Source organism: Spea bombifrons, chromosome 10 (assembly GCF_027358695.1).
Source record: "Spea bombifrons isolate aSpeBom1 chromosome 10, aSpeBom1.2.pri, whole genome shotgun sequence".
NCBI classification, from domain to species: domain Eukaryota; kingdom Metazoa; phylum Chordata; class Amphibia; order Anura; family Pelobatidae; genus Spea; species Spea bombifrons.
Window position 1 is genome coordinate 32,000,169 of NC_071096.1, and position 22,042 is coordinate 32,022,210.

The 22,042-nt window shown below is 38.3% G+C and overlaps 1 protein-coding gene across 1 annotated transcript in view; it reads right to left on the reverse strand.

Moving 5' to 3' along the window:
* ADAMTS18 (ADAM metallopeptidase with thrombospondin type 1 motif 18) overlaps positions 1–22,042 on the reverse strand; it is a 30,605-nt gene that overhangs the window by 3,039 nt on the left and 5,524 nt on the right. The window contains exons 4-19 of the mRNA XM_053449791.1: positions 14,534–14,774; positions 13,994–14,193; positions 13,561–13,644; positions 12,685–12,844; positions 12,155–12,260; positions 11,602–11,739; positions 10,593–10,746; positions 10,337–10,432; positions 10,105–10,253; positions 9,507–9,679; positions 9,111–9,241; positions 7,978–8,101; positions 7,159–7,403; positions 3,261–3,402; positions 2,892–3,018; positions 2,439–2,643 (exon numbers count right to left, since the gene is read on the reverse strand). Of these exons, the coding sequence (XP_053305766.1) occupies positions 2,439–2,643; positions 2,892–3,018; positions 3,261–3,402; positions 7,159–7,403; positions 7,978–8,101; positions 9,111–9,241; positions 9,507–9,679; positions 10,105–10,253; positions 10,337–10,432; positions 10,593–10,746; positions 11,602–11,739; positions 12,155–12,260; positions 12,685–12,844; positions 13,561–13,644; positions 13,994–14,193; positions 14,534–14,774 (2,475 nt within the window). The remainder of the gene's footprint in view (positions 1–2,438; positions 2,644–2,891; positions 3,019–3,260; positions 3,403–7,158; positions 7,404–7,977; positions 8,102–9,110; positions 9,242–9,506; positions 9,680–10,104; positions 10,254–10,336; positions 10,433–10,592; positions 10,747–11,601; positions 11,740–12,154; positions 12,261–12,684; positions 12,845–13,560; positions 13,645–13,993; positions 14,194–14,533; positions 14,775–22,042) is intronic.

The following is a 22,042-nucleotide window of genomic DNA, read 5'->3' on the forward strand; positions in this document are numbered from 1 at the left end:
TATTGTATTGTTAATCCTGTTACTGCCCCTGTTGTCTCTGGGAGGCAGATTAAGGGGGTTGTTTGTGTCCCAATATCTTGTTTTATGTAAATGTGTGTTTTGCTGGATATATCCAGCTCTGTGTGTCCAAAATAAATCAGTCTTCGTTTGGTTTTACCCTACACTGAGTCTCGGCTAGTGACTGGGGAACCGGGGAAAGTGTGTTGTCCCAGGCTAAGGGAGCACAAGACAGCGGAGGCAGTCGGTCGGACTAGCCAGCTCCGTGACATTGGTGGCAAGCGGTGGGATTGCTTCTTAGTCTGAGGGACACTTCCTTTTTACCGGGATTGACCGACAGGACGGCAGACTTCGGTCGCCTTGACGAGGACATGGATGTAGTATCGGAATTCCAGGGGCTACTGCGGGTCATCCTCTCCTGCTACACCACTGCCCTGCCTACAGAACAATACCAGAACCTGAGGCAAGTGGTTCGACGGTCAGTTTGGCAGAGGGCTGTTATATGCCGGGGTCAGTGTCTTCCAAGCTCCGAACAAAAGATTAGAGACCAGCGGGAACTACGGATGTCATTCCTGGGACAGCAACCCCAGGAGCAATGGGTATCCGAATTGGACAAGCTGGTCCAGCAGGAGGTAGAGCTGGAAGATCACTATAGAGCTCTACAGTGGTATACAGAGCAAGCATATTGGGGAACTGCGAAAGATTGTTCTCCAGAGGGCTATGACTGCGGTGGCCCTGGATTATTATGGGATAGTCTTCAGGAGGATCCGGACTTCGGAAGTACAGCGGAGTGGCGGATTGAGGACATCCGGGATTTCAGGGAGTGGGACCTCCCAGATGCACTGGGACTTAAAGGTGATTTAGACTTTTTAATTACACAGGAGTGGGAACTGGAGAAGGAGTATAAAAAACTGTTCGAACGCGTTCAACAGAATGCCCCAGTGTCCAGGGATTGTGTGGATTTTGTGGATGTGATTGAGTGGTCAGCTGAGGATGTTGACCCAGGCAGGGTGGATGGGACTGCGGTCTCCACCCCTGAGTCACAGGGATACTGGGCAGCTAATCCAGATCTGATACTGGAGCTGTGCGACTTTACACCACAACCGGATCCAGAGACTGGGGATTTATTTGATTTATTGTCTGAGGATGTTAACCCAAGAGGGGTGGATAACACTGCGGTCTCCACACCTGAGTCCTCAGAATGCTGGGCAGTCTGCCCAGATCCCTTAGCCCCAGCTGAAGAGCTGGCAACAGGGCAGAGCGCTGCTGGCTTCTGCCCCCCCACCTGCAATGGCTACAGGGAACCAGGGAGATGCGGCAGCCGGCCCTTCTCCCCAGCGGCAGATCACATGTCCGGGAGCGGAGGAATCGGTCCTCCCTCCCCAGCGGCAGGCCGACCCAGAAGATTCCCTAACCCCAGCTGAAGTGCTGGCAACAGGGCAGAGCATCGCTGGCCTCTGCCCAGCACCTACCAAAGCTGCAGGAATTCAGGGAGATCCAGCAGCCGACCCGCATCCCCAGCTGAAGCAGGGAGGTGGAACAGCCGGTCCATCTCCCCAGCGGCAGAACCTAATTCCGGGACCGGATCAACCTGAACTCCCTCCTCAACGGCAGCAGGAGCACCCGGGAGGGGATGCAGGAGTTATCCCTCCCCAGCGGTACACGGGAGATGGCGCAGCCGGCCCATCTCCCCAGCAGCAGCAGGAGCACCAATTTTGGGAGGGCATTAATGGGCCAAATAAACTGACTGACTACGGAGTCAACCCGTTTGGGGTCTCATCCTATGTCAGTCCAATTCAAAGGGGGAAGAATTGTGACGGAAGCCTCCATCACTGGGGCCACTGGAGAAGCCTGACTACCAGCCTCCTCCCTATTGACTATGGGCCTTGGGTTTCTAAAGACTTCTGTGGCTACCCCCAGCAGTATCCTCTCATCACTAGCTGAGAGGATTATCTCCAGCAGACAGCCAGGGTCTGCCTCCAGGGAGTGACCACCATTGTTTTAGTCTAATGTATAAATCAGTCTCCCCCACCTATTGTATTGTTAATCCTGTTACTGCCCCTGTTGTCTCTGGGAGGCAGATTAAGGGGGCGGTTTGTTTCCCAATATCTTGTTTTATGTAAATGTGTGTTTTGCTGGATATATCCAGCTCTGTGTGTCCAAAATAAATCAGTCTTCGTTTGGTTTTACCCTACACTGAGTCTCGGCTAGTGACTGGGGAACCGGGGAAAGTGTGTTGTCCCAGGCTAAGGGAGCACAAGACAGCGGAGGCAGTCGGTCGGACTAGCCAGCTCCGTGACAATTGGTGTTTTTAAAGACTCGCCTTTGACCAAGCCCATATCCTCACCTCCATCCACAAACTAAGATGTCTTTCTTTGGGCACCTGAAATATTTGAGCGTATCGTGTGCTTTATCTGCCTTGTATGATATGTTGTAGATACCTGAGACCAGGGTCCCGTGCTCCACTCAGCTGGACAGTCTTGGCTATTGCAGGTCTGCACTTGAGTTGGAGTGCTTACTGGGCAGTGCGAGTGGCTCACCAATTCTTCGGTGTTCGTAGCCGTGCTTTGTACACACTGAATCTGACGAATCTGTTCACCTCCACCACACGATGCACTGCATGGACTCCATGTACCCACTGACCAGCTGAAAATAAGCACCAAAATCAGTCATTGGGATGGCATTACAAAAATGTGTGGAATATGCCTTAATTACAGCAGCCTTATTATTATTATTAAAATACATCTTATGTGTATACCATGGGGAACGTTCTCATAACTTTTCTCAGGATCTTTCATTATTCTGCCCCATTCAGTTAATTTAAATTATTTTTTTTATTATTAATGCTAAAACCCAGGCAGCGACTGGGAAAAACAAAATGTAAGGTAACTCACTATGCTGGGCACGGCTGAGTATTGCACACTTTGGGTGCGGGAAGAACTTTGCTCCATACTCCACACAGACTGGAATTGACTTGGGCATGAAGATCTTGTAGACATACCAGCTTTGCAGTCATATGACCTGTGAGTTGATATAAAAATATTAGATTCTACAAAGTGCCTAGAGTTGAGAAATAAAGAATTAAAAAAATAGATTTTAAAAATTAAGCTGATTAGAGAATAGAACATGCAACAGAACATAGAAAATATGCATGCGTTTGAACCATCGTTCCTTGTTTTTAGAAGCAATTAATTTTTTGCTGTCTGCTGGAGGAACATGGAAGAAGCTGACATTTCTTTATTTCATCCTCAGTTGTCACTTACCACCTCCACACGTGGCAGAACACTCAGTATACACAGGGACCCAAGAAAAGCTCTGTGTTCTCTTAACCGGCGGGTTTTCGGTTTCAGATAGGGGTAGGGTATACTCCCACGCAAGTCCAGGATTCTTCCCTTGATAAAGGATCTTGAAGAAAATGAAACAAAAGATTCACGACTTAGGTTTCCCCTTTCTACATAGATATGTACTGCTACAATGACAAACACATCAATTCTGTGTGTGGACTCCTTCCACTTTCGCATTGGTTATTGTTCTTGACCTGGGACTAAACCAGGTCTTATTCGATAGCAACTACATATATTTCCCATGAACTTTGAAGGTCTTCATGTCTTGCCAAAATGTGTTTATCATAGCAAATTATTAGATTTTTTTTTTTCAATGAGGCAACCAAGCTTACAACAATTTCAACTATAAATATAGACATTGAAGAACAGTAGATTATGTCAATCATTCTGTGGCTCTTCAGACTGATATATATATATATATATATGATTACTAATACCATGAGCCATATCATTGAACCTCTTCACTTTTCTTATTTATTTCATCACCATCAGTAGATTATTCCTTTCTTTCTCCAGCCATTCTTAGCTAAATTTCTTAATGTGCCACTTGGGTAACTGGAACTAATTGTTGAAAAGTTTTTTTTTAAAAAAAATATACACATAGATACTCCTGGTTACAAACTCATTTCTATATAGGAACCGAAATGAGATTGCTTGATATTAAAATCACTTTTTGAGGTTTCCCACATAATTTAATAAAATGGGCCTGGTGGGATTTGTTGTAAGAAATATAAGTTCATAGTCATTTAGAATAGTTAACACAAATGTCTACATTCACATCTGATGGACTCTCCTCATATTTTATTAGACCTTTCAGATCTCATGGACAAAATCACATTATCATCCGGGACAATCAAACTATTTTCCATATACCTATTTTCTGTGGTTAAGAAAAATGCTCATTTACTTCTGTTTCACACAGAAATGATTGCATGAAAGCATTAAACTTTGGTAACTTAAGTAGGCTCAAGTTGATTTGTGCAACAACATGATCACTGTAAAGTAATTTATTCAAATAGCAGTTACATGAGTATTAAAGCAGATAATCTGATCAATTTAGGTATCATTTTCACTTTTTTTTTTTTCAGAAAACCTCGAAAGTTATTCTTTCATGTTTTTTACTTTAACCCACAGCTATAAATTTGATTTAGTCTATGTCAAAATTTAGGAAAGATAATGTGTGTAGTTTCATTACCTAAACTGTAAAATAAATCCCATTGTTAGCCCTAGAAATAGCCTAGGGCTTCTCAACTGACCAAATTCTGTGTATTTCACTCTTTTATGATTGGGAAAATAGAAATAGAACTTTTTAATTAATGCAAGCGGGAATTGAACAATGTGAAAAATGTTCCCAATGCATAATAAAATGAGTTTATAAAATGCTGTACAGAAATAAAGGGGTCATTATTGACCAAACGTTTATATGCAAGTCAATAATGACATTTTTAAGCCGTTAAGGGTTTAAAATGCACATTGTGTAGGTTTGCACCCATAAAAGTAACTTTTTTGGCTGATGTTTTACTTATGAAAATTGTTAGCCAAGAATATACTTCTGATGGAAAATTGCTAAATTAAAGACAAAACCTCTATTTGAGAATGCTGTAACAAGGCCACACTGAGAACAATGGCATCATTAATGGATGTTATCTGTTACGTTAATGAACTTATATTCAATGTATCTTAACTCAATGCAGAGGACTGCTTATGATATCACATTAAGATGTGTCTTGAGTTGTAGTGAATACCTTTTATCAGGCCAATATGTGAAGCCACATAGGCTTTCAGAACCTAATACCGTATTTGCTCGATTATAAGACAAGGTTTTTTTCAGAGCAAATGAGGTCTGACTATGAGACTAAGATCCAGATCCCCCGCAGCGCTGCAGGGGACCTGGATCCTCCTGTCTGGTAACCTCAGCTGCTGCCGGCACTTACACCGGGTCTTATATCACCGTGCGCCGGCGAAAAAGGGGGACATAAGACTTTTCTGGAGGCAGAGTGTCCCATGATATGCCTTTTAACCCCCTGTATGCCACTCTGCCTCCATAGATGCCTTTTAACCCCCTATATGCCACTCTGCCTGTCAGTAATCTAGACATCAAGGGGCAACACATTAAAATGCTTTAAAATGCTTATATAAAGAAAAGATTAGCTAGGTACTTGTGTCCTCATGCAATAGAGAAGGGTTAAATCATTTAAGTAACTCATTCTAGAATAGTACTAAAAGCTGTACCGTACATGGAAATATGAAACCTATTCAGCATGAACTATTTAGAACAGGCACCGTTCCAAATTCTCCAGTATATTTGTTGGCAATAGTGTTGGCCATAGATCAGATTTGCATAATATACTGAGATCCTACAGTAGTTTGTATTGTACTCGGTATGAAAATCAATATTAAAAAGCACCAAGAGGAGTGGCAAAAGTTTTGTTAGAAGCTACTGACTTTAGAGGTATAGGAACCAGTCCAACACTAATTTAAACGTTTCCTTTATAATAAATAAAGCCGTTTCCGAAAAACTCCACATTAAACGTCTGAACGCTGAGCCAAAAACATATAGTCTTCAAGTTGGAAGGACCTCCGAGGATTCAGCCTACTTACATGGCCAAGATCCAGAATCAACATAGTCAAATTGCTGTTTTGCCCGTATTTAAATCTCTACCCATGAAGTTCTTTATACACGGCCCAGCTCTCGGTGAGGTTTCAGGTCTAGCTGACATAAACCACCTGACTTCATACATAGCACTCAGCAGGCCTAGCCACACAGCACAGAGTTATAAAATTTACAACTAAAGTTCAAAACCTCAGACTCCTGTCCTGGCATATGCCAGATGAATAATACCTACCCGTAAAACTTATAGAAATAAATACCACCCTTCTTTTTTATGTTATAATCATTAATTCAGTAGCACCACTGGTTTCTTCAACTGGTTCATTAACGCTATAGAGGATAATGCCAACTAGGCACAGCATCTTAGTTCATTTATACTCATTACTGCATGCACTTAAGAGGCAGAGAGCCCAGATATGACATCACATATGACATCACATCCCAGGACTTAGCAGTAAGGACGTTGGCGCAGAGGAGGCAGCAGGTGGTGCTGCCTTGGGTTATACCTAGGAAGGCCCCGAAGGTAACTTTGCCACTGCAGCATTTTCCATCCAAAACATAAATACATATGTCTTAGTGGCTTTGTACAATTTCTTTGCCAGGTCCATATTTTTCCTTTCATTTTTTGCCATACATTAAGACTTTATTAAGGAGTATGGAATCCAGATTATATAACTGCTTTACTAGGACACAAGTATTTTGTATTAGGACACTATATTATTCACAAGCCACAAATCTCCATAACCAGTGTAGCTAAATAAATCTTATGGGTGCAAATATTAAAGTAGAGACTAATCTGTATTTCCAGGTCACCATGGATTTAAACCAGAGGCTGTTGACGTCAAGTTATTTATGCTGAGGACCCTAATGACAATTTTATTTATATGAGTCTTGGAACAGCACCTCCATTTCCGATTATTTGGACATAGCTAAGGCTATTCCATTGATACAAGAAAGTGAAGTCTTATATTCTTCTCTACTGCGTCATGGACCAAATTTCCATTCATCTCATTTATGAAGTTGCAAATACCATGATCGCTCACCAGCTGGCAGGAGATGATGGGAGATATCATGCAGCTTGGGGAATATTGCCAAGTACAATATAGTCCTTTAATTGTTCATTATCAACATAGAATGACCAAATTCTAAATATTATAAGATCAGTGAGTTAATACATTAAAATATCCACAAAGAACCCGGTCTTACCTCCAAAACTAATGTCTCATTAGTTGGTCCAACCGCATACAAGCTTTCAGGATGCATAAAGGACCGCTGATAATTGAAAACAGTCCCGGCAAAGGAGAACTTTCCAGGCCAATCAATTGTCCAATCTCCAGTAAGATAATACTTTTTATTTAAGTTCCGAACTGCAAGGTAGCTGGCTGAAACCTCTAGTTCATAGAAATGGATACTCCTTGCTCCCGCTGGTACTATCACCACTGAATAATACTCTAGACAGATTAAGAAACAGATGCATTTTATGACAAGCAGAGGCACAGCAGAAAGCAGGTACAATTCTCCAAGCTGTACAGAGATGGGGCTACATTACTGATTTCCATGGTAACCGTGAGATCCAAAAGTTCCATCACGTGGGATTAATACCTGCATGACATACACCTTATCGCTATGTATCTGCAGTAACCGCTAGGAGTCCAACTGATGCATATGTGTTAAAGGGTCTCTGTCACCTAACCAGTACTTACAGTGGGTATAGAGCATTTGTGGCAATGCATACATCGTGGCAAAAGAACACTAAGGCCATCTAAAGATCAATAGAAATTAAATGTTGTATTTCTCATTATCGCCTATTTATTGCACTGCCGGAATTCACCGTATACAAATGAGGTTTCAACCCTAGAGTGAACAATTGAATGTGTTAGCTATTCTGTTCCATCAGTAATACAGATTGTTTAGGGTGACAGATACATCACGATACAGATATTCCATGAAAAATAGTAAAGACACTTTTGCGATGGAATAAATTAAACATTTTTTTTGTATTGGGAAGCCTTAAAATATCCTTACCATTGGTTTTATGATGGTTCAGATACTGCCCTCTGTAGAAAGTACATGTCGAATTATCACCTTTACAAACCCCGCAGGCATCCAGAGTTGCTTTTGATCCAAGTATATAATCACACCCTACAAGCTGCCACCAGAATTACAAAATGAAAAGTATGTTAGAATCCTACGAATGTCGGAACATAAAATATATCGCAGGATGTAACGGCTAATTTCTTCCTGCTGTCTGAGAGCCAAAGCTAAAATTAACATCCCTTCCCCAGCTTGTACTTTCCGTAAGATGATATTTCGACAACTCCAGATAATGCAAATCTGGATGTGGACAATTAAGTACTTAGTTGAAAAGGATTTGTGTTGTAATAGGAACATTTTTGGTGGATTTATAGCAGAAAAGTGTTTTTAATGTTTGATACAGACAGATCTTTATGAAGATGCTAAATTATGTTTAACAAGGCGGCTATTCAGCAGATCTTGAAGAGGAAGTATTGTTTCATAATGTAGTCTCTAATCAGGTAAAAAAAAAATAAGAACAAGAAAAACAAATTTGGCTACAAGAACACATTAAATAAGAGTCACTGACGTTACAACATGGCTCCTAATATGTGTCTGGTAAACTCTTGCATGTGGGCCAACATAATATACAAAATGCCGACATACAGGGAGATTGTTTACTTATAGAATCATACAATTCATCTACAACGCATTTATGGACGTCCATCACTACTGAAAGGTCTAAAACAAAGATCTCCACTGAAAGCCTGTATACTAGGCCGGGCTTACACCTGCTGGACCTTTAGCCACATTTAGAGATGTTTATTAACAGAGATGAATCAGTGTTACAAAAGTGATATAAATCCACATTAGTCTGCTTAGTAAATCTTGTAAAACTTGTACTTAATTATTACAAAGTGTAGTCTTTGTCTGAAACAAAATGTTCTAAGTTTAGAATTGCAAGCAAAACCACAGCAAGAGTACATGAGTCTTCTGCAACAACTTCCGTTGCCTACACAAGGATCTACATAATGTTCTGTAGAACCGTCTTAGTAAGTAACAGTTACTTTACTAATAATAATAAGTAAAGACAGGATAGAGGAGAAATGAAAGTGTACTGTGAATTTGAAGTCAATATGTCACACCTCACAATTGCCATCGATACAGACGTCATATCCTGTTGCTGAACAAGGTGTTCCGTCCTTTACTTTGTTGGACAGTGCAAAGAAAAAATCAAAATCTTCAGCGGTGCAGTACAGTTTACAGATATTTTCCTCTAGAACACATAAAAGGGGCAAAACAGTTGAACAGATGGAAAAAGACACGTTATCCTAAAGGAGGAAAAACCAAGAGCTACTGGCAACAAACACTACATTATCTGTAGCTGTTATCGCAAAACTAGATCAACAAGCAATCTATGGAAGCACTCACCGGTCTTAAGATTTTAAAAATGTGCTCAAAATATTTAGTTTACATCAAATAGCAAACCTTTTGTTCTCCTTGAGAAATGGTGAAGTGCCTCATAAGAATCGGATACTTACCTTCCACACGGGTGTATGGTTTCCATTTGTAATACCACCCTCGGAATGGTTTGCTATTGTATTCTGCGCATTGTTGGGCACGGAAGTCATGGGTGTTGGGAGGACAAGCGTGAATATTGCAGAGTTGGTAAATACGACCGGACCCTTGGCAAAATTTTCCTCCATACTGAGGCCTAGAGAACGAAATGGAGGGAAACGCATATTAATGCATTAGATATCAATGAGTGTTAGCACATTTTAGCTTCCTGTACATGATAGTGTCTGGGTGCTAAACTTAGTCAATAGTTACTACTGGCTACTTTGGTATTCATGGCTTTGTTGGTATTTAATGTGAGTCACAATGTACCACCACCTAAATCTAGCAAATTAGCTGTTGAAATGTGCCCTCCTTAAGATAACAATAGTGTTTCTAATGTCTTTCTAATTATCAATCCTCTGTCAATTCCAAATAAGTCAATAATATGACAACATAATGAGAAGACAAGACTTTCTTACAAAATGCGCGTTTAAAAACAGTTGCGAAACATATTGGATATTGTCATTTGCGACTCATTGTATAAATCTATTCAATTCGTTAAAATGTCTTGAAAAGTCTTACTTTGGATTGTTACAGTGCCGTTCCTGGTACTTAACACCTCCACCACATTTCCGAGAGCAATCCGACCACTCTGACCAGTCCGACCATCCTCCATTAATTGGTCGTGGGCCATGGTCTCCAAACCTTACACACAATCCTCTTCGACACCACTGTCAACAGAGATTTGGAGTTAGAATTTCTGTATATATTTTCTTGACACATAGTAACAAATTTTCCGATCTTGGAATAGTACCATATTTATGCCACAAACGGTTCCTTCTGCTGCTGGCATGAACTTTGTTTCACACCGATGACCACTTTTGTGACACCAAAGTGATTTACATATGTCCTGTAACAATAAGTATTTGATATAATATTAATGAGCACAGCCTACATACAAATGCAGCCATACTGTAATTACTTTAGCATCTATCATTTCAATATTCCTTTTATATAAGCAATACTCAAATCTAATTCTCAAGGGTTCACAATCACGGCACGGACAATACCTTTACAAATGCCAGGCTGCACTGCTTGGCCTTTGGTCCAAACTGCCATTTACACTGAGTATCTGCATCGTATATTTGTCCGGGTAATTTTTCAGGATACTTGAAATGCCCGATTTGTTTAGGTTCATCAACAAGACAGGAGGACTGAGCTGTGCTGTGATAGAATTCAAGGTGAATTATTTGTGTTCCAAAAAATAGAAAATTGATGCAACTAGCAGCTTGTAGAAACGTATTACTTTATTAAGATTTATATTGGTATTTTTTCAAGTGTTAATTGTATAACTACAATATTTGTTGCTTCTCATATAACTCATGTAAGGATAAGCATACCCATTGTTGTACTGTGAAACGTTCAGCTTCACATTCATATCCCACCAGCTGAACATAAAAAAAACCTTTTTAATTCTCTACCAGAATCAGACTTCTACAAAGTAACTATATGACCTAGAACCTAAAATGTTACGTTCTTAGCAAAATATTAATAAAAAAAGCTTCATGATATAGTTTATTATTGCAATCCATAAAGAAAAATCATGACACGAAATAGTAGGCTTAAAAGCAATATATACTTAACTTTTACAACTACAAGGACTGCAATAAACTAGTAAAGTGAGAGCCAACTTGTAGCTATAAAGGTCATAACAATCCATTAAACTGTTGAAATCCATGTGAACGTTATCTTTAGATGGACTCATTCAACCCTAAAATAGATCTAATCACACAGCATTTGTTCAATGCCTTAACACATTTTGACAATTTTTTACGTTTTCATCAGGAAATACAATTAGAAGAGAGATGGAAATTGACAGCAACACTACACAAAACCAGTTTGGGAGTCATTTTGACAGAAGCGACATACAGATGAAATGCTAATTCTGACAATAGCAATCCTGAAAGGGATCTCAGAAGCATCCTTACTATGAAAGTTGTCAAATATAATATGTTAATTAAGTTAGATGTCTGGGAAATCTATTTCGGTTTTCACATTGACATGCAAGATGATTCTCACCTGAGAAATTCTTTGAGATATTGTCTACTGCAAGCAGACCAGGAGAAGACACCATTTTTTCCTGTTAATGTTGGAGACATAATGTTGCCCTCCGCCTTCTGGCATCCATTACCTTCTCCATCATGAATCATTCCAAAACTGTAAATAAGCCACAGGAGATGAGATGAGCAACCGCTTCACAACTGGAAAACGATATCACCTGCTTTTTCTCAAGGTTAGAACCTGAATCTTAGGTCTTTTACCCTAAACTCAGGTTGAATGGACGTATTCTCCAGCTCACACAGTTGGCTAGAATCCCTTGATTTAGAATAGCTAATCTACCATTTAGTTGGTACCATTAGCAAGGTACTACATTACAGACTTAGTGATGATACGATATGTAATAATATCAATGTAGCTAGGTTTAATATTTATATTATGGAAGGTTGTTACAATAAGGAAGTTACCCTTACAAAAATGCACATGCTTTTTTTTTTATTTACTAAACCTCCAATCTAATTCCCATTTTCAATAATAGCCCATAACATAAATTAGACCAGATTTATTAACCTACTTGTGTCCGGATTCGTGAGCGATTGTAAACGCCAAACCCAAGCCTGTGTCTTCATTAATCGTGCAACTACGATACTTGCTACACATCCCTTTGATGGGAGCGAAACCTAAATAATGTAAAAAAAAAAAAAATATGCAATAGAAAAGACCAAATGGTTTACGCTTTCTGCTTTTAACCCCTTAATGACAAAGCCCGTACATGTATGGGCTCAAAATGCATTGTTTTCAATGGGTTTAGGGCCCGCCCATTGTCCTTAAGGGGTTAAATGTTTGCTCCATTGAATTATAAATGTGATACATATTTTAAGTTACAACATAAAATCATATTTTCTACAATTAAACCACATCCATTAGTGAAGAGGGCAGTTCGGTGAGATGACGTAAAGAATGTACACATTGAATAATAATACTATAGTGCTATTTTAATTTATTCTTGTGATTTTTTAAAGCCAACTTTATGATTTTACAAAATAAGGGTTCTGCAAAATAACTGTGCATTTCTTAAAACATACAGAATATAAGATATTGTACCTAAAGTATCGCAGGGTTCGTTTTTCCAAGAACATATATCCAGTCCTGTTAAAAGTATGGCGTGGTCATGTCTTTTCCCATTTTTCCCAGAAAGCGCTGATTGCCACTGACAAAAGTTGTTTAACGATTGATCTGCGTGATGATTTATTACCAGACCAGCCTGTAAGGAAACAAGAGAATAAAATTGAAATGTAGAGCCTTTAAGTGGAATGAATTAAATTGGCATATATGTTTGAAACTGTAGCGCTTTTACTGGACTTACCCATGTGTTGCCATTTTTGTTACTTTTTCTAGTTATGTACCCAGAAGTAATTATGTCAATTAACCATATATTTTAATTATACCCAGAAAAGGCATTATGTGAACCACTACGTGCAGCTTCTGAACATGAAACAGGAAAATGCACAAATGGCAATAATTAAAGGTACCACATTTCATAAGCATAAGTCCGAGTAATGGAGACTGCTCGTGTAGTTCTCCTTTACCAAGACAACTCCTCATATAAATCTTTATGTCGTCAAATTAGAATATTATTTTATTATCGAGTATCAATGTATATCCTATCCTGACTTGAACAGTGTAAAAGAACCGCCGTTCTATATGGCTGTGCAACAATAAAGCAAAAGAACTGTAAGTTGTGAATGAATGACAATATATACAATATGTATGATCTCCTATGTGTCCTATTGTAGGATCAGGACTTCATAAAATTTACTATAAATGAGGTATGTCTGTCTCAGTGTGTCTTTTTTATACCGGGATTTAGAGTAGATAGGTGGTCTTATCAGACAGACTCTGGGAGAATGTGGTCCACGGTTTAAGGGCTCTGAGCCTTTGAACACGTATTCATCTTGCTAAACACAGTAAAATACTTACTGGTTCTTCTTCCAAAAGCAGCAGACTCACCACTGCTATACTAATATCCGTGCCAATAGTCCCATCTTTAAACAGACTGGAAACCTAAATACAAAGGAAAAAAGAAAACAACATTTGAACATTCTGTACAAATTAATGTGACAAGGCATCCTATCTTGGAAATTAGCTTTGTTTTCTTCGCCTTTCTTCGTGTATCTATCATCTGGTAGAGCATGGCAGTTTTCTGAACTGTTTGAGCTGAAATTTCTTGTTCTGGGCGCTTCATGGAGCCAGAGATCCCAATTCAAATATTTGGAGCAGACATACCCTTTTTTACCTACTAACATTAAAGGAAGGTTTCACAATTCTTTGTCAGAATTCCTCAGCAAGGGTACCTAGACCATTTTTCAGGGAACTGTGACATTACTGTGCTTTAGAAAAGCATGTACCTTACCATGTTCATGATGGTTAGAATGTATGTGGTAACACTGTCTCTTCCGTGCTTCTCCACCATTTTCTTATCAGCCACAACAAGTGTCTCCACAACCAAACTCTCAGAATGTTGGGATCTGGCGGCGGATCTTTTGGACCTTGGTGGATTTGTGTATTCATCGGGCCTGATATACATATCTTTTTTGGGTGGCCTGGGTGAATCTAAAAATGTGTACATATGCATTATTACATACAATATATATCAGGTAATAAAATACATGCCATGTACAAAAAGCTTAGTCATCTTTGAATAAGCGCAGTTTTGTGTGGCCAAAAGTATGGAGTTCTCCCTTGTTTTAGTATATGATGTTATAGCCCACATTGTGTTAACACCAGCTGTGCTTTTGGATGCAAATTCATACTTAAATATGAGTTCATTTACTAAAATAGTAGATGGGAACACACAGGCATAAAAAAAATCATTACATATAACAATAATTAAGTACTTTAAAACCATAAATTGATCAGCCTGAAGAAAACAATCAAATTGTTCTTCACTCACATCTCTTGGGCCTTCCACAAAAATGTTGCTTTTGGATGCTTCCAATTGGAGTTGAAACCTGTCCAGAATGCGTCCAATTCATTGCATCTGCTTTGTTTTGGTGTATTTTGGTCTCAGCTGATCTTTTGTATAGTACATGAGGATGATGTCCTTTTGGTGAGGTGAAGTTGTGTTCTTCTGCTAGGCGCTGAGGCAACGGTGATACATAAAATTCATTTGTGTGTGTCCGTAAGAAACCTGACTAAAAGAAGACAATTTGTCAAAAGTATTCAATATCAACATTGTGGTGTGTTATTTTTCTTACGCAGTAGGCTATGGTATATTCATTTCTCAGTTTGTTATGGTTCCTTCAATGGTGTCTTGTGTTGTCCATTGTGGAACCGCTATTGTTACTGCTTGGAAATATACTGTTGAGTCAAACTCAAAACTACTGCCTTTTTTATTACAGATTTGAAACAACGAGCGTTGAAGTTTCCATCACGTTCTGGAAATAAATGTCAGTAGAACAGAGAAGGATCTCAAAAGGGATTGCTACTCATTTACACGTGATAGATTTTGTTTGCAGCATTGAATCCAGCCCTAGGTGTTTAAATGACTATAATCACCTTGCCCGATGATGTCATACTCCTGACTTCTTAGCATCCAAGCATTCATTAAAATTAAACCTGCATGGGAGCTCATTAAAGACCTAGGATGCACGTTAGGCAGAAAAAACATTTTATCTCACTGTATACCCTTTATGTTCATATAAGCATAAAATATGTTTTTACATAGAGTACACATTTCCACTACCGAGCATTAACGCACCACCGTGCTGGATGGTCTATGACTTCATTATTACAGAATTTAGTCATTCCCTACTGTTGAGAGTTTATTTAAAGCACATGCACTAATCCTGACTAACGAACCACAGAATCTCTTGCAAATCCCTAGTTTTCAGTTCAGTGAAGGCATACATTAGTTAAGCAATTACCCAAAGAAGAGGCAATTATTGCGAACTCTCTTATCTAGTTTAAAAGAGTGGGCAGAAATGTAAAAGAAACAAACATTAACTCAGAGACATAGTTCAAAGCAGTGTATTTTTTTGTTCCAATAAGAGTTTTGAGCATAAAAAATTATCATAAGTCACTTAGAGCTTGCCGGTGCAGATACTAGAGCTGGATACAGTGGATACAGTTAAAGATTCCAGTGCTTTAAATTATGATGGGGCAGGAGGTTGCTGTAAGACAAACCGTATTCATTACTTGAAAGACCATGCAAGAGTTTTCATAAAGCTGTTGTTACAAGAGATAGCAAAGAGATATTGCTCAAACGAGAATGGATCATATGCAGAAATAACCTGTTCTACACTAAATACCTGCCTGGGGGTGGGGGATGGGGTCTCAGGTTTTAGCTAACTGAAAAATATCCATCAGGGTGATCTAGATCTGAAACACGAGGCACCAGCAACCTCAGACAGAGGCATGTTGTGGCCTTCTTGGGCATCATCATGTAGAATGCGGTTGGTATCCCTTGCAGTGAGCAAGGAGGTCCACTTCTGAACTCAACTTTTCAATTGGGGAGATCCCCAAGAGATTTCCAAAAATATACATACAAAAGGTGTGACATCATCATAGATTTATACTACAAGATGAGATAACATGATTATTATTTTCATACACGGCTGAATAGAATGCGTAAGTAAGCACCCTATAAGAAGACACTAGGTCCTTGTCAAAACACACTTAGATGACCTTTGCGTGCTGAAAGGTACTTGGCGCAGATTATGTTCTGGACTTCAGGTCCAGATTGGTTCATCCTTAAAAGACACGTACCATGGCCTCAAAAGTTAACAGCATTGGTGTATGGGAAGATATAAACTCTAAGCCCAGCCATGGAATTATGTGCAAAACAACATTACGCTCTACACAGCTGTGTTTAAATATACCTACAGCTCATAAAATGTGCCATAGAACAGGCTTTACCAAGGTATAAAACCTCTAGATACAATATGTAATGTGAAATATTTCTTTATATAGAAGGACATTGCATTTGCGTAGAGCCTACTCCTAACAAAGAACATAAAAGGGTTTTGTAGATCATTCAATCTGATTAGTAACCCTGAAACATATATTGTTATCACTAACATAGATCTCTTAATGGTGCATTACATTGAGAGATTAACTGTTTTCAAGACTTTTACCATGAAAATGGAGTATTCCACCTAAAGATCTAAACTGTGACATCATCTTGACTTGTCTGCTTTGTAAACTTCAAAACAGTTCTAAGGTTGGAAGACGTGAAGAGACAAGTACCAAGGGGCTGAAGGAAAAGACAGATTTGTAGAAATGAAACACTTGAAGCCAAAAACTGAAAACAATTTGCGGTGATCACATCTTTTATCTAATCCATTATAAGTCGTATGCTGTTACCACAAGCAATATGGTGGTTTACCCATATAACACTAGACATATCCGCTAGAATGTTGCCGATAGCCTGGATAGGTAATTGTGCTCTATGGGAATTATGCAGATATTCCTAGGTAATGTGGGTAATGTAAATGGCAATACCTTTTTTAATGTCCCCTTCACCTGGAGCTCTTTTAAGGGAATCTACCAAATTGCATGATATAAGAGTATTCAGCTGCAGTTCATACACCTAGTGATTAGAGTCTTCCATTGATAATTATTCCAAATGTTGATAGGTATCCTTCTCTTATATTAATTTCTCTTCCTCCATATGCACTTAAAATAAAAGAATCAATAAACACTGTATGCCTATTTTATGTTACCAATCTACATTTATGGATACCAAAAAGTAGGGTTAATGGCTAGTAACACACCAGTCATTAAATATGGAATGAAAAGCATGGGTAATCCAATAACAGACACCAAACGATGGGCCAATGAACATGATATAATGAAGCTGCAGAGCAGAACGCGCTGTAAAAAAAGCTTAGACTCAAACATGTACGAAGCATCCGACCAGCACATAATGATATTATTATGAAGTTGGTTTAGATAAGTTATACTCGAGCTAAGTACTAAAACCACGAGATGTGATACCACATAGTTGCGAAATTCAGTGGTAATCATTACATTCTGCACTGTGTATGTCTTGCTCTGTCCAAGGTGCTGATTGGGGTGACATGTAATCGTCCATGCCTATGCCCTGACACTAGACATCATATTTTTTAAAGTTTCGTTGCATACTGTTCTAAAACACAATCTTGGCACCAGAATACTCAGATCCTTGAGGTTTTAATTAAGGTGCGTTGATTCCCTTGGGCATTGAAATTACAGAAACATGAAACATGTTTTGTTGAATGGGTACATTTGGTGTCAAAAGAATAGATAAATCATCTCCTCTTACATCTACGCTCTCCAACTGGCGGTGTCATGGTGGGCTATTAGATGAGAACACTTTTTCTTTTCGGGTAGTCACAAGAGTAATTAACCTTATCTCCTACAAAGGGTCAAAGTGTGTTGTCAAACAGCCCACCATGGAAGTGACGGGAGGTGGAATACTTCACCCCAAGCTCTTAGACCGGTGGCCCTGGGATCATAACATGCTTAAACAATGTTGGAATTAAACACCAAGCCTTTGAAGGCTACATATGACACAATGACTACATATGATGAGATTATTAGAATCAGTAGAATTACTTTTTTTGACTGATAATATTTCAATCTTTTTTTTACCTTAACTAGTGGAGTTAAATGATACATTCAAGCACAAATCAAAGAGAATTATTTTAATAACCTGTAATAAAAGTTTTTTGTTTCAAAAGGGGGTTTAAAAAACTAAAGATACATATCAATGTGGGTAGTTACGAACATGTAAAATTGTAAAAGAAAGCTAAACATATCATGTGATCCCTGTAATCCTTCTGGTGTGGCTAAACAGTATATTAATGTTCGCTTTGTGTGACCAATAGGTTATAAGCAGACCTGAGATTATATCTGTCATTGCTTTGATATTTAACCTAATTAAACAAACTATTTAGACCCTGTCTGTCTTCCTTGTCACATACATTGAAATCCCATAGAGCCACCATCAGAAATAATAGGGCCCACTTCAAACATAAAGACAGGGCCCTCTTTGTCACCCCATGCTCTTCCCAGTCCCATGATCATTACAGGTCCACCAGGTACCATAGTTCTATTGGTTGATCATATTGTCCTTAATTAGAATCTTGAGATAAAGAGTGCAGAATGGGAATTCCAATTCAGATCCAAAAGATCGCACACATGCATTTCCCACTATTGTAGTCTTGATGGTTGTGGTGGATTAGCACAAGACATTGGTCAAGTGTTTGTGAACTTCATGAACTGAGAAACCAGGAAAGTGTCAATTGCACTGGATTATAAAAAGAATTACCTTTTTCATTGTTGCTAAAAATCGTAAATGTACCCAGTTCCTATGGCCCCATATTGCTTTGTTTTGGTAAAAACGTTTATGATGCACTCCTTTTCCACCCCTTTCTGACACCTGAATGTCAGTTGCACAGCAACACGCAGCTTCCTGCAGGTGTTTGTCAGTGGTAGTTCTTCTATTATATACTTTTAGGAACCCATATTTATTTTTTTGAAAGACCATTTCCATTCATCTAAAGGATTTTGCTACTTAGACTTAAATTACTGATTTATGGTAGTTTCAATGGTATCATTTTTTTTTTTAGAATCTGATCAGAATTGATTCCTGAATCTCAACAACAATGAAAAGGAACGCAGGTCTGGACACCATATATACTTCCAAACAGTATACTCTACTCAATGCTTCTCTCTCTGTATTAGACAGGATTGGGATATAGACCTGAATACCATATTAAAAAAAATCTTTAGAAGTTATTGAGCCAAAATAAAACATGTAAAGCTACATGATATGTTGGGACCTCAGAGGCCTTCATTCCATCTGAATGACCCAAAGTATTTTGTAACTTTATAACTTTTTTGCGATTGTGGCCCAAAAAACGTGGTATGAACTGGTAAATCTTAGATGGGCTATATTGAGCGAAAATAAACCAAAATTCTTACTTTGAGTCTAGAATCTAATTGATATATATAATTTGATATAAAAGTTACAGATATGATACAAAATGACCCAAGATGAAGATGAAATCATATTTCGTTTAAACATGTGCCAATAGCGTATTATTTTCTTTCTATTCATCGACATTAGAAGAGTTTTTCTTTTGTAACCATACTTACCGAAGAATCCCTAAATTACATTTAAGTAAATGCTGACAAGTGAGGAGTGATATATTCAACATTGTATAAAAATATTAAAAGAAAAATAAAATAACATTTAATTAGTGTTTTTTTAGTAAAAGAACGTTAAAAATAACAATTTTCTGCTATTTAATTTTATTTTAAAGAAAAGAACGTTGATTTTTTTTTGTATTTAGATGGCTAAAATGCGCTAAAAAATGCAGTTAATGTTTCTATAAAAGATGCCGCTGTGATATTAACCCTCCTGTGATTACTATTCAATTAGTTGAGAAGTAGCAAAAGTTTTACCTGCACCAGGGATCTAATTAACAAGTTTGTGTTAGATTAACATCAACATCAGCAAAGTTGGGGTGAAATAGGCCTCTTGTCATAATTCTTTTACAAAGCAGCAGATCAGTGAGTGAGTGTGTGTTTTTTTTTATCTGCCATTCTAAGACCATTCAAGCAAGCAACCCATTCTAAATGATCCCCTTTTACTCTATAGAGGCATTATCAGACGGCAGAGCTGTGAATGACTAAATCCTTTGGGTCGTCCAAAAATTAGATCAAAGAGACCCTCCAGAGGCTCCAGTCTATTGAAATGCAATTTCTTTGAAATACCATTGTGGTGTTTGATGCTTTAAAAAAAGGGGTCGCTGTGGTTTTATTGTTGAATGGCTACTGCAAATTAAAGCAACAATGAAAATGTAAGAGCTGCCAAAAGCATAAAAGAAACACCACATTCAATTTAATTGCATTGAACAAAACAAATAGGAAAGAGGGGCATCCAAGTGACAAAGGTAATTGGTGTAAAGAGGATTCTGAGGCCATTCAGTCTCGGTAACATCGTTCAATCTGACAGTATGATGGCTAAACTTGGACTCAATGAAGAAAGCCCCTTGTGTGGACAGCTTCTTCTGCAAAACCACAATGGGTCACAACTAGGTAGAGCTAGAGCATCTTAAAAGAGAATATGCTTTATAAGCCTGGAACATGCGATTCCATTCATTAACCTAGAAGAGTAATATCCAAATTAGCAGAGGAGCTCAAAGAAACTGCTGATTATGACATAATGATCAAATATTCTCTAAAACACCCAGACAGAATAATCATGGGATTAGGTTCATCATGGCTTTGAGATTCAGATATGAGCTTCATATCACATGGATGATAAAGCTTGACAGCACAGTTGAACGTACAGACATTCACCGACAGCTGGTTTTCTCCCTCGTGTGAAGTTTACATGACCTAGCACATGCAATAATATAAGAGTTTATGAATTGCATGGTCATTTAGACATTTTCTTGGTAGTAGTACTAATGATCCTTAGGTAATCTCATGACAAAAGTCCAAACAATGCTTTTAAGGTCATCAGAGCTATTAAAACAAACATATGTATCAAAAAGGCAAAAGAGTACTTTTTCCAATCTAGCTTTTATCCAGGATTTTAATTTTACAAATATCTAAATGGTTTCAATTCAAAATTGTTCGCAGGGGATAGACTCTACCTAAAATGGGACCGTAACAGATTATTACAAACCTAATCCTCACACCTGTAATGAACATATTAATCATGTTTTGTATTTCTTTTCACTTAAGCATCAACTTTACTCTTTATTATTTTGGGTTATGTTCTTTATAGAAGCTGCCATCTTGCTGCCACAAGAGATGTTTTGAATTACTGCCCTGCTTACAACTTTCTATATAGCCTGAAGCTAGCCTGAGCTAGAAAACAAACTCTAAATAATTCATTAAACACAAACACAAACATAATAATAATAATAGTAATAATAATAATAATAGTGCTAGTGACAGATGGTTTTAGCAGCTGGAATCAGTTAGGTTTTTGTCTCAGATGAGACAGTTCCCCACTGGTCTTTTCTCTTTAATCTTTGATAGCAACCATCTTTTTATAATTAGAATTCAGTTGGGATAATAAATTATGATATATTAGTAAAACCTATTTATAAGATTGCTTAAGTAGGACATTCAAATACACAAATTATTTTTTCTTTGGGGGATACAAAAATAAATAAGGCTTTTTCTGTATATATTTTCCCATACATACATGATAAATTAAGAACCAGGCTTCTGGAGCTATAGCTATAGTTTCCATTAGCAAAGTAGCCTTTTGCTAGTTTAACCTGTACCTTACTAATGTTTGTTACAGACTGGCCCTGTCTAAAGCATAGTCAATGTTGGGAGAGGTCCCAAATGGCAAATATTTAGGAGGGGCAGCTCAGCTCTTTTGGTAGAAGCACACAACGCAAGTCAAGGACTTAAAAAATCCTGCAAATTCCCATTTCAATTAATATATCCC